The sequence below is a fragment of the Myxocyprinus asiaticus genome, chromosome 43 (genome assembly GCF_019703515.2).
Source record: "Myxocyprinus asiaticus isolate MX2 ecotype Aquarium Trade chromosome 43, UBuf_Myxa_2, whole genome shotgun sequence".
NCBI classification, from domain to species: Eukaryota; Metazoa; Chordata; class Actinopteri; order Cypriniformes; family Catostomidae; genus Myxocyprinus; species Myxocyprinus asiaticus.
Window position 1 is genome coordinate 2453009 of NC_059386.1, and position 12998 is coordinate 2466006.

The 12998-nt window shown below is 40.0% G+C and overlaps 1 protein-coding gene across 2 annotated transcripts in view; it reads right to left on the minus strand.

The window, feature by feature from the left end:
• Positions 1-421: 421 nt before the first annotated feature.
• The window catches only part of st8sia4 (ST8 alpha-N-acetyl-neuraminide alpha-2,8-sialyltransferase 4), a 98205-nt gene continuing 85628 nt past the window's right edge, over positions 422-12998 (minus strand). For both annotated transcript variants that reach the window (XM_051685231.1, XM_051685230.1), the window contains 2 exons: positions 5168-5461; positions 422-782 (listed from right to left, as the gene is read on the minus strand). In XM_051685231.1, coding sequence (XP_051541191.1) covers positions 500-782; positions 5168-5461 — 577 coding nt within the window. In that variant the 3' untranslated portion in view covers positions 422-499. The remainder of the gene's footprint in view (positions 783-5167; positions 5462-12998) is intronic.

Below are 12998 nucleotides of genomic sequence, written 5' to 3' on the forward strand. Positions count from 1 at the left end.
CCCCATTTGTAAGTCATAACATCTGCTAAATGAATAAATGTAAATGTGAACCCACTGATGTGTTGTGAGCAGTGCAATAGTTTGTCTGTTTGTTTGCTGGGTCTGTGTGTCATTTGAAGTCAATGTTTAATTTTGACAGAAGATAAAGTTTTTGAGTAAAATATATGATTTTGACGTAAAAGTTTAAGGTTAAATTGGTGAGTAGTTTTGAGATTGTTTAAAATTTCAAGAAACTTGTTTGTAAATTGTTTCATGAAATGTGTTAGCAATCAAGAAAATCTAATAAAAAAAAATCAGAACTCACAGAATACACACCCTTTCAATACAAATGCTGTTGATTAAGCTTAACTTGTATTGAACCCAGAACATTCTTTTATTTTACACAGTTTTAGTTTGTGAAATTTCCAGACGAAGGCACACGCATTCATCAAAGCTTTAAACATTCACCACATCACTCTGTGACTTAGCATAGGTATGCAGAGAGTCCAAGAGCTGCACTTCAAGGTTTTGAGCATTTAGAGGTCGTCAGTTTTAGCGCGCCCTTGCTGTGCAGTGCTTTAAGAGTTTTGAACTCCAAGGGCATGCGGTGGGGACCCGCGCTAGAGTAATAGCGATATTTCAGTGTGTCATAGTAATGATATTTAACAGGATTTCCGGTGGCATCTTTAGGAAAAGGCCAGAAACCATACAGGTGGATCTCCTCACAGAAACGTGTAGCCATGGTGTACATCAATAATCCAGTGCTGGGTCGTTTGATATAAATCTTGTTTGTTAGCCAGTATCTAGGAAATAAACACACATTGTAATTAATTATTCCACAGTCTAATTTTTAAAATGTAACACTATTTTTATGATGTTTTTTTTTTCGTTTCAAGTGAGCAGATACAATTTTATAATTTAATTATTATTTATGATACATTTGTAAATCACAATTCTTCAAATGAGTGATAGACCTGTAGTTTTTAAATCCATTTTCCATAGAGTGTGTATAGCATGATATACATATAATTTGTAGTCATATATCGCCCCCCCAGGTCAGCTCGGAAACTTTTTGGAGGAGCTGGATGTACTATCTGTCATAAAGGCACATGGCTTTTCTCATCATTGCTATGCCGATGACACACAACTCTACCACTTAGTAATGGCTCACCTCTTAGTTTACTCATAATGACAACATGTAATTCCAAAATCAATCCAAAAACTATACCATAAAGTAATATACATTTTTGCTTATTTCACCCACCCCTAATATGACCAAAAACAAAGACACTCTTAAACCCATGAACACATGATATTTTAGTAATATAATAGGTAATTTCGATCTATTGGCTACTAAAATGAAAAATAAAACCTTAATCTGGCTGTATAGAAATAATGGTTTACAGACATTCTTAAAACATGCTAACAGCTTAGTTCTTCAGACCCCCTAAAATTTTATCTTTTTTCAGACCTTTGAAGGGGTGGGTTTACCCGTCTCTTCGGCCTATTGATGAGCTGAACACAGTCACTAGCAATTGTTTTAAATCAAGAGGTAATAAAAGCATTTTTAATCATGAGCTTTTATTCACGTTATGTTATAATCACAAATGTTACAGGTCATTTGTGAATTTGATCACTGAAGGGTGACTGAGGGTCTGACCAATGTCAGGAATGCAGTAACAGTACTTACTCATTTAGCCCAGCTCCAGGAGAAAATATATACATTTGAGTTGTAATGAATTCATTGGTCATTGACATTCTTAGCATTTACACTAAAAGTTTATTTCTGCCTATCTGCCTGTTGCACTTGGTTTTGTTTGGATGTATTGTTTTGATTGTTCCAGCTGGATAAGGCCTGGACGCCAGTGTATCTAAAAGGAGACTTGCCTCGGACCAGTTTCTGCTGACCAACTTGACAATGTTTTAAAAATATAATCTTTGAATGATTGCATTCACATAGTTAAACAGAACACCATGTTTGTAAGATTTCTAGAATTATCTGTACTGTTCACCTATCAGAACTTGTAAGAGATTATTTCAATGCTTACCTATCTGTCACTCACTCGACGTTGTGTCAATGTAGTGACACTTGGGGTCACTCTTGGGAGCCCCAGACACCTCTGGTCTTTGATAAAAGGCCAATGAAAATTGGCGAGTGGTATTTGCATGCCACTCCCCCGGACATACGGGTATAAAAGGCGCTGGTATGCAACCACTCATTCAGATTTTCTCTTCGGAGCCGAACGGTCATGCTCACTGAGCTGAATTCTCACGACTGTTCATTCACCTCTGCTGGATCTGACGGCGCATTTCAGTGGCTTCTCCCTCCTCTGCACTGATGCACTGCAGAGAACGCCCCTGGGCGCTTCGGCAGAAAAAAAGAGTATATATTTTCCTGAAAGAGTATATTTCTCTAAAAAGAGCGGCACACACAGAACATCTTTTTAAAGACGCGTCTTTTTAAAGATGCCTGTCCGATTGTGTGTTATTCCTGGTTGCGGTCATTACCTCTCAACTTCAGACGGTCATGATCGCTGTCTTTCGTGTCTGGGCATGACCCACATGGAGGCAGCGTTCGTGAATGGTTCATGTTCTCACTGCGAGAACTTGACCATGGCAACGTTGCGGTTGCGGCTTGCTTTTGTAAGAAAGCAAGAAACCCCAGCGGCTCCCTGCCTCGGTCCTTCTACCTACAGGTTTGAGGCCAGCGCGGCGAGCACTTGTGGCGATTTGGGGACCCCAGTGGGACCGCCTCTGCCAGGTATCCCCCCGCGGACTTCCCATTCCCCAGCACGCTCATCTGCCCCGATTGAGCTTCCGGATGAGTCTACCGGCTCGTCTCACGGTGAGTTCGACCTCTTGTTCGGAGCTCGCGAAGCTGATGAGCCCTGACGTTGCTGTGCCCGGTGCGCGCTTTACGCATCTATGTGGATCGCACGCAGAGTTTTAGAGTCTCTGAGCAGCTCTTTGTCTGCTTTGGTGGACAGAGTAAAGGGAGTGCTGTCTCCAAGCAGAGAATCGACCACTGGCTCATTGACGCCATAACTATGGCATATCACGCCCAGGATGTGCCGTCCCCGGTAGGGCTACGGGCCCATTCTACCAGGGGTGTAGCGGCCTCCTGGGCCTTGACCAGTGGCGCCTCTCTAACAGACATTTGCAGAGCAGTGGGCTGGGCAACACCCAACACCTTTGCGAGGTCCTACAATCTCCGGGTGGAACCGGTTTCGTCTCGTGTAGTGGCACGCACAAGCAGGTAAGTCCGGGACAGCTGGCCGGGTGTATCGCTTGCGCATAGTGCCTTTCACCTCCCCTGAGCTGAAGACGTGCGCCGTTGACTCCCAGTAGTGTTCACAAACTGTGTTCCCTGGTTGATTTCCTCTGAGCCCTGTGGCATCAGGGAATGGAGGTTACACAAGTAACCAGGACGTTTCCTTGATTCATGCAATTTTTCCATGGTCAGCCATAATTCCTGTCCAACATTTTTAATTTCATTTTAAACCTACTTTTTATCCACACTGTCATTCTCCTACAGTGTTTATTGAATCTTCACCAAATTTGGGTCAGATCAGATACAGACCATGCTAGCAAAATTGTAAAAGCTTTTTAACAGGTTTTGTTGTCAATAAATATGTTGGCAAGACACCAAACAAGATCTGAACACTTTATCGAATTGACATGAGACTTTGCATGTGTCATTGCAACCATGCCCAACCATATGAATTTGGTAACAACACCAAAACATTATTGTTCAAAAGTTATAAGCATTTATATTATGTTACAGGTTCTTTTTTAAAACTGTTTTTCCTAAATTAATTTCTATGGATGCTATGTGTCATTAAATATACTAGCAAAGGATCTGACGATGTTGTGCTTGGCCCCATAAATGCTGTTTTCAGCTATATTTAGGGACCAAGTACCAAAGGTGCTATCTGTTAGTTGTCTTATTAATATTATTAGGGCCAAACACCGATATTTAAGGGTCCAAGCACCAAAGGTGCTGGAACCCTATTTTTTGTACTGATTTTGTCATTATTATTCTAATTAGGGGTAAAAATAAATTTGCTGGAACCCTATTGTTTTTGGACTGCTTTTCTTATTCTTCTTTTTGAATTCCAGAACCGTTAGAACAGAAGTTTAGAAGGCAGAAAAAGGTTAAAAAAGGTTTTCTTTTTTAAATGAAACAAAATAAACTAGGCTCTCTACTGGCAGGCATTGGTGACGGTTGGGTAGAATATGGGTGCTGGGATTGCAGTGGGCCTGGATGGGAAACGCTTCCGATGAAGGCGGAAGAGCCTGGAGTAACCACCCACGGAGATAGCACCTTCCTTTGGGAACTGAGGACTCAGAGCGCAGAAAAGTGACTAGTTGTACAGGGCTTGCTGGAGCGGGTAACAATGGTTGACCTCTGGAGACCCCAGGCAGACTAGGCTGGAGAGCGGAGCTGGCAACACTGACTGGGATCGAAGAACAGGGCAGAGACAAGATGAGAAAAAACTCTTGACTAGGAACAAGACTGGACAGAAGACAACGAGGTAGACCGGGCATGATCTGATCCGGAATGCAGAAAAATTAAGTATACCTGGGCCTTAAGTAACAGGTGCTACTAATGGCATAAATGGCAACCTTGATTGGCGGCTAACTCATGACACCTGTGGACACATTAAGGAAACATACCACACTACATGGCAGACATAAACCAATTCAGTCCTAGATCCTAAAACAAATGGGATACAATCAAAATTATTTTTCTTTTTTTAATTCTTTGAGTCAAGCCAAATTTTTAGGGTTTTCACATTGCACTTAACCCCATGTTATCGTCTTTTTAAACCCAATTTTCAACGCTGGGTAATGCAATGTTTTACACGTACAATATTTCACGTTTCAAACTAATTTTGAAAGGGGGTTAGCGCTGCTTTTAACCCGGGGTTATGAAACCCTCTCCAGAACAGGGTTAGCACCACTAGGTATCCAGTGTGAAACGATACCGTGTTAGAATGTTTTATATTGTTTAGCAACAATATATATTGTTTAGCAATCATTTCCATCTACCACTTTAAAATTCACTGAGCCATCTCAAAACTTTCTTCTATATCTTTTTCTAAAAACAGCTAACATGAACGCTACTTGTAGAAGGCACAAAATAGTGAAGATGAGCCTAATCTTTGATCTTGGTTTTATGACTCACCCTCGTATGGCATGAATAAGTCGAAGTGATGGATAGGCAGTGCGCAATTTCAATTTGTGCTTGAGAATGAGATTGTTCACACCCTCCACGTGCCTCTCACCACCCTTCACCATGAAAGCTGGGATCCAGAGCACGCTGTCATTCAGCTGCCGTAAACGCAGTATGAAACGCTTCTTTTCCATTTCGTTCCGCAAGCTTCCATATACCCGCTGGATCACAGAGGGGTTCATAGTGGTGAAGTCTGACCTTAAACCCACGTCATCAGCGAACTCATCCAGAGGAGCAAGGTTACATCTGCTCAAAAACGACAGGAAAGACAAATGTCAGCAATAGAATGAAAGGGTCTGAGGCAAGCTCTAGAGCTCTTCTCTCAGGGAATACTAATAGAAAAAGATTAATAAAACATGGTAAACAGTTAAAGGAATAGTCCTCATTTACTCACCCTCATGTCATTCCAAAACACTCCAGCACTCAAATCTTTTTCAATACAAATATGTTGCATTAACATGTGTTGCAGCAGGTTTGATGTCAATGACAAGTAATACAAAATCACCATCACTGATATTCCAAATTGGTGCAACGGGTCTTGACAGAGTTTTTTTTAATTGACACAAGCGCAAATGAGATTTGAGAGCTACAGCAGAGCTATCATATGGCTTCAGAATGCTAGGAACATAGCACTCAAGATGTTGACGTTGGTGAGCCTCAGATGGGAATCTAACATTATCTCCATAACAGAGATTGCACTTCTTGAGGCAGCTAAAGAAGTTTAATCTTCCACAGGCATTGACGTTCCAGTTCTACTCTGTTATCATTGACTCCATCCTCACCTCATCAGCCATGACATGTGACCTGATCAGACTCCAGCGCATTGTGTGCTCAGCTGAGAAAAACATTGACTGCAGTCTTTCCCCTCCCCCTCCAGGACCTTTATGAGTCAAGATTCAGGAAGTGGGCGCTCAAAATCATCAGGGACCCCTTACAACCTCACATCTTTTCAGCATTTGCCTTCCAAAAAAGCATCGCAGTGCCATCAAAACTAAAACTTCCAGACACAAAAACAGATTCTTTTTTCCCAGCAGGGAGTGGCACACATTAATACTGCCCTATTCTTTCTCCAATTAACAAATATTTTACTGCAAAGGGATAACAAACTCTACGCACCTGCTTTGTAGTATATTGTCATTATGCACTAGTCAGATATTTATAATAAAAGTATAGACTTATTCTTAATTTAATACTCCTAAGTTATTACCACTAGAATCTATCTGTTCTCTTTATTCTGCCTTTTTAAATTGCCCTCTTCACCGTATGTATATTGTATGTAATGTAATGAATAACAGATATGGCATGTTAACAGTGATTTCTTCTGGGAAAACCCTCCAAGGCAAATTGCTTGTAAGTGTAACTCACTCAGCCAATTACCTAATTCCACATTTCCATTACTGAATTTTTTTCTTTTCTTTCGAGTTGTTTTTGTTTTTTTGTTTTTTTTACATCCTAACAGCCTTGGTTCACAATATAAAAAATAGCACTCTGTACATTACAAATATCTGTATTCCATGAAAGAGAGAAAGTTATATGATTTTGGAATGACATGAGGGTTAGTAGATGTTGACAGAATTTTCATTTCTGGTTGAACTATTAGTTAAGAGAGCTGTTAAAATATAACAGTACTAAATATTTATGTATAAAGCATGTAACGTTTTAATATAACTTTATAATTATATAAATAACTTTAATATAGCTTTAATATAATGGCTTTTGTTCCTGGTTCAGGGGCCATATGTATAAAACTTCTTAGAAATACTCTCAAGAATAGACTTAAGCTTTGATTTAAGTGTCAAATAATTCTTAGCAAAAAGTAGGACTTGGGTAGGATATTTTTTGTAAAGAAGCTAAAGAAACGTTCAGAAGAGCCTACAGTGATATCTACCCTAAATGGCCACCCTCTGAGTCAGACAGTCGTGTAATACGTCAGAGCAGCATGACACCTTTCATTCAAAATTTACTACAATCCATTTTAAAAATATATTTTGATAATAGATTAACCTTTCAATGAATTTCAATGAATAAAAAAGCCTTTTTTTTATTACGGTGTCTTCTATCATGTGAACTAAATGTAGATTCATATTTGTTCAAATTATAACACTGGTATTATTTTTTGTAATACATTGCTTGATTTTAGAGGAATATAGAAATATATTGTCATACTGCAATCTAGAGTACATAAGGTTGTAGAATTATGCTTATATATATATATATATATATATATATATATATATAATTCAAAGAGGTCCAGGCTTTAAAGCCATTGATTTTACTGTTTTTATTTGTTTGTAATTAAAAAAATTGATGAAAGAAAAAAAAAAAAAAAAAAAACACAACACATACACACCGAATCACCATTTAACCCCCACTAATATCCCTCCCCAATCACCAACCCCACCCTAACCCCCAAAGAACACCCCTGTGGTCACATAAAATAATACACACACAAAATAAATAAATAAATATATAATAAACATACATAATTAAACTAGACCTCTCTCTCCCCATCATTTCCCCAAGAGTCCCCCAAAACCCCTAAATAATTACCCCTTTTTCTGAAAAACCATTCCCCAAACACCAGCCTTGTACTTGCCACCTCCTCAAAAGCTGCCACACTCCCCATTCCGGAAATGATGGTGCTCCGTCCGACTTCCAAACCCTTAAAACAATTTGTCTGCCAATCATAATACTGGTAAGAACCCAATTTTTTATATGTTTGTCCCCCAAATTTATGACCGCCCCATCGCCCAAAATACAAAGTCTGTGTGCCCAAAACGTCACTCAAACAACTCTGAACCTTCAACCAAAAATCTTGGATCTTAACACACCCCCAAAAGACATGGGTTGTGTCTCCAACTTCTGACTGGCCTCGCCAGCATGTGGGTGTGTCTTTAAGACCAAGCCTATACAATCTAGAAGGGGTCCAATAAAATCTATGTAAAATCTTGAAATGCATAAGGCGCACCCTTGCATCTCTAGATGCAGACTTGACATTTTTTTTAAATCCTAGTCTACACTCCCTCCTCCAATACCAAATTTAAATCTTTCTCCCATAATCTCTTGAGAGAAGTTGAAGCTCCATCCCCCAGACTCTGAATTAGCAGGGAGTAATACACAGATGCCTCATGACCTTTTCCAAAAGCAGTAATCACCTCTCACAGGGTATCTGCCACTTTAGGGGGGTATGTGCTACTCCCAAAAACAATACAGAGCAGGTGGCACAGCTGTAAATACCTATAAAACTGAGATCTGGGAATCCCAAAATGTTGAACCAAATTCTCAAAAGATCAACACTCCACTCTCATACAGGTCGCTGAGTGTAGTAACCCCCCTGACAATCCAGTCTGACCAGCAGAAAGGGGACTTATTAATACATAATTTAGGGTTAAGCCTATGATTGAGGCAACATTTAAATAAATGTCCGAATTCTTATCGTGGCTGCTAATGGTTCCAGGGCAAGACAGAACAATAATGGGGAAAGAGGGCAACCCTGCCGGGTGCCCCTATCCAGAGTAAAGTAATCTGAAATTAATCCATTTGTTTGTACCACCACTACCAGGTGTCTATAAAGTAACTCAATCCATCCAATAAAAGTATTCCCGAACCCGTATATTTCCAAAATCTTAAAAAGATAATCTCATTCTACCATATCAAACGCCTTTTCTATACCATTAAAAGATTAAAGTCTCCTCCCAATATTATATTATGAGGGGTGCCAGTGGCTTGCAAATTCCCTTCAAGATCTATAAAAAAGCCCTGATCATCAGCGTTAGGTGTGTAAATATTAGCCAAAATCAACCTTTGCCCCTGAATTTCTGCTAAAACAATAATGACTCTTCCTAATCTGCTTGAGACATTTTAATTGTAGATGTTTATTTATTAATGTAATGACTCTCCTGCTCTTACTTGAGCCAGCACTAAAGAAAACATGTCCACTCCATGTCCTCCCAAATTTTTCAGCTTCTTGCGGGGAAAGATGCATTTCCTAAGAAACACTATATCATATTTCTTCCGTTTAAGAAAATAAATAACCTTCCTTCTTTTTATGGGGTGCCCCAACCCATTCACATTCCACGTGGAGAGAGACAATCCACATATATTAACATTTGACATATAAGACAAAATAGGTGTGTCAAAAATAAAATTATAAAGACCACATTCCACATTGGTGCAACAATCAACCCCCGAACTTTCCCCATACAAAAAAAAATAACAGAAAAAAGAAAAACGTGCGCATTAACCCCGCGCACGACAGTGGCAACCGGCATCCATCCCTCTAAATTCAAACAGTCCATGTACGCCTACGAGAGTCCCCGCAACAACTTTGCCATCGGATTGCTCAAGTCCGGGGTTTCTATACAAAAATTTGTAATGCAGAATTACACAACAGAAGATAATCTATAAAATCCAGCCAGTAAGCAAAATAAACACAAAACAAAAACATGTAGATTCATCCACTTAACTGTCTCAAAGGTGTGTGCCTCCACAAAACCAACTCCAGCCAACAGGAGGCATAAGCACCCAAAACGAGCAGATTCATCCACAAGCTGTCCCGAAGAAATGATTCTACACAAAACAAACTCCAGCCCCTAGGCGGAACCAGCACAAAAAGAAACGCCCAGTTTCCTCGGACAGTCGAGTGTATGTTGTCGAGTGAGACAGGTCCACTAGGCAGCCACATGAAAAAAAAATTACCAAATTGCTTATTCACTCCAATGTCTTTATGTAGGATAATGCTTGCTATGGGCATGTAAATTCTATACGGCCATCCTTAGTATCTATTCTCAATTTGGCCAGGAACATCAGAGTAAAAGCTATCTTCTGTTGATGTAAGAGTTTCTTGCATTCATTGATAATTGCATTCAATAATAATAAAAAAAAATAAATAAAAAAAAAACTCTAAATTACTCCCTCCACCGCCCCACCTCCAGATCCCCTCAAAAATGCTAAATAATTGCCCCATTCCTTATTGCAAGTTTCCCTAACCCCCATCCTAATGCTCGACCCCTCCTCGAAGGAAGCCACCCTCCCCATCTCCGTGCACCACTCCGGGAACGAGGGTGCTCCATCCAACTTCCAACTCTTCAAAATAACCTGCCTACCAATCATCACACCGGTCAAAACCCAGTCCTTCATGTACTTATCTACCAAATCCATGACCTCCCCATCTCCCAAAATACAGAGTCTGGGGCAGAATGAGACCCGAGTGCCCAACACATCACACACAAAACTTTGCACCTTCAGCCAAAATTCTTGGATCTTAAGGCACCCCCAAAAAACATGGATGGCGTCTCCATCTTCAGTATGGCATCGCCAGCAGATGGGTGTGTCCTTAAGACCAAGCCTATACAATCTAGAGGGGGTCCAATAAAATCTATGTAAAATCTTAAATTGCATAAGGCGAACCCTTGCATCTCTAGATGCAGCCTTTATGTTTTTTAGAATCCTTGCCTACACTCCCTCCTCCAATACCAAGTTTAAATCTTTTTCCCATAATCTTTTAAAAGAAATTAAAGCTCCGTCCCCCAGACTCTGAATTAACAAGGAGTAATACACTGATGCCTTATGACCCTTGCCAAAAGCAGCAATCACCACTTCCAGAGTATCTGCCACTCTAGGGGGGTGTATGCTACTCCCAAAAACAGAGCCGAGCAGGTGGCGCAGCTGTAAATACTTATAAAATTGAGATCTGGGAATCCCAAAATGTTGAATCAAATTTTCAAAAGATCTCAATACTCCACCCTCATACAGGTCACCAAGTGCATTAACCCCCCTCACAATCCAATCTGACCAACAGAAAGGGGACTTATTAATACATAGTTTAGGGTTCAGCCATATGCTCGAGGCTACGTTTAAATAAATATCAGAATTAAACATTCTGGACACTTTTGTCCATATCGAGTGTAAATGCAAAATAACTTGGCGCGACTTAACCTCTCCAGCTAGTTTAATCGAAAGGCTTCGCAGTGGCGAGATAGGGGCAAGAACTTCCTTTTCAATACAAAACCAGGGAGGAGCTCTCTCAGGTGGAAACGACCAATGAACCAAATGTCTAAGACTGAATGCATAATAATAATAAAATAAAATATTGGGTAGGCCTAACCCACCTTTGTCAATCGGACTATGTAACTTACTGAAATTTAACCTGGGACATTTACCATTCCAAATGTAGGACTTCACTATGCTATCAAATTGCTTAAAATAAGAGAGAGGGACATCTACAGGGAGAGATTGTAGCAGGTAGTTAAATTTTGGAATGCAATTCATTTTAATAACATTAACTTTCCCAATCATCGATAAGTGTAATGAAGCCCACCTGCCCACATCATTCGAAAACCTTTTTATTAAGGGATCAAAATTAACTCTGACTAAATCAGACAAATTTGCTGGGAATAAAATTCCCAAATACTTAATTCCCTGTTTGGGCCACTGGAAGGCAGCCGGCTGGAAGGCCGTTACTGGACAGTATGCTGTCAAAGCCAAAGCTTTGGATTTAGACCAATTGACTTTTATCCTGAGAATTTGGAAAAGGAGTTAATAATTCTGTGGAGGCAAGGCATGGTTCTAGTGGGGTCGGAGACGAATAATAAAATATCATCTGCGTAAATCAGAAGTTTATGCGCTACACCTCCCGCCGTCACCCCTGGAAAATCATCCTCCTTTCTTATCGCGGCTGCTAATGGTTCCAGGGCAAGACAGAACAATAATAGGGAAAGAGGGCAACCCTGCCGGGTGCCCCTATCCAGAGTAAAATAATCTGAAATTAACCCATTTGATTATACCTCTGCTACAGGGTGTCTATAAAGTAACTTAATCCAACCAATAAATGTATTCCCGAACCCATACCTCTCCAAAATCTTAAAATGATAATCCCATTCTACCAAATCAAACGCCTTTTCGGCGTCAAGAGAGTTGGCAGCAACCGGAGATTGATCATTCGCTATTGACCACATGATATTGATGAAACGCCTAATATTATCAGAAGAACTACGGCCTCGAATAAACCCCACCTGATCTATATGTATAAGTGATGTCATAACTTTACTTAATCTATTAGCCAGAATTTTGGACAACATTTTTACATCTAACTGGATCAGGGAAATTGGGCGGTAACTTATACACTCGCTTGGATCTTTGTCCATTTTTAGAATCAGACTGATCCGGGCTTGTGTCATGGTTGGCGGAAGCTTTCCATTCTTTAATGAATCAGTATAAACTTCTAACAAAAGTGGAGCTAGTTCTGTAGCATAAGATTTGAAAAACTCAGAGGCAAAGCCATCAGGCCCCGGAGCCTTGCCTGTAGGCAAGGCTTTAATTACCTCAACAAGCTCCTCCAAGGTTATCTCAGAATCAAGAGAATTTTTTTGCTCAGTCGTCAGTTTAGGGAGATCTAATGGTTCCACAAAGTTCCTAATATTTTCATCAGTGGATGAAGACGTGGACCTATAGAGATCAAGATAGAACACTTTAAAGGCATTATTAATATCAATAGCCGAGGTAAATATTTCACCACAAGCAGATTTCACTGAGGGAATGATAGAAAAAGACTCTCTCTGCTTTATATATCTAGGCAAAAGTTTTCCTGCTTTATCACCTGACTCAAAGTATGACTGTCTTGCCCTGAACAACCAAAACTCCACTTTCCGTGACAAAATAGTATTATATCTGTATTTCAATCGGGTCAATTCTCTGAGGCCATCAGATGACATACGGCGCTTCAGCTCTGCCTCAGCACTTTTAATATTCTCTTCCAACTCCACAAGTTCTTGTGCTTTGGATT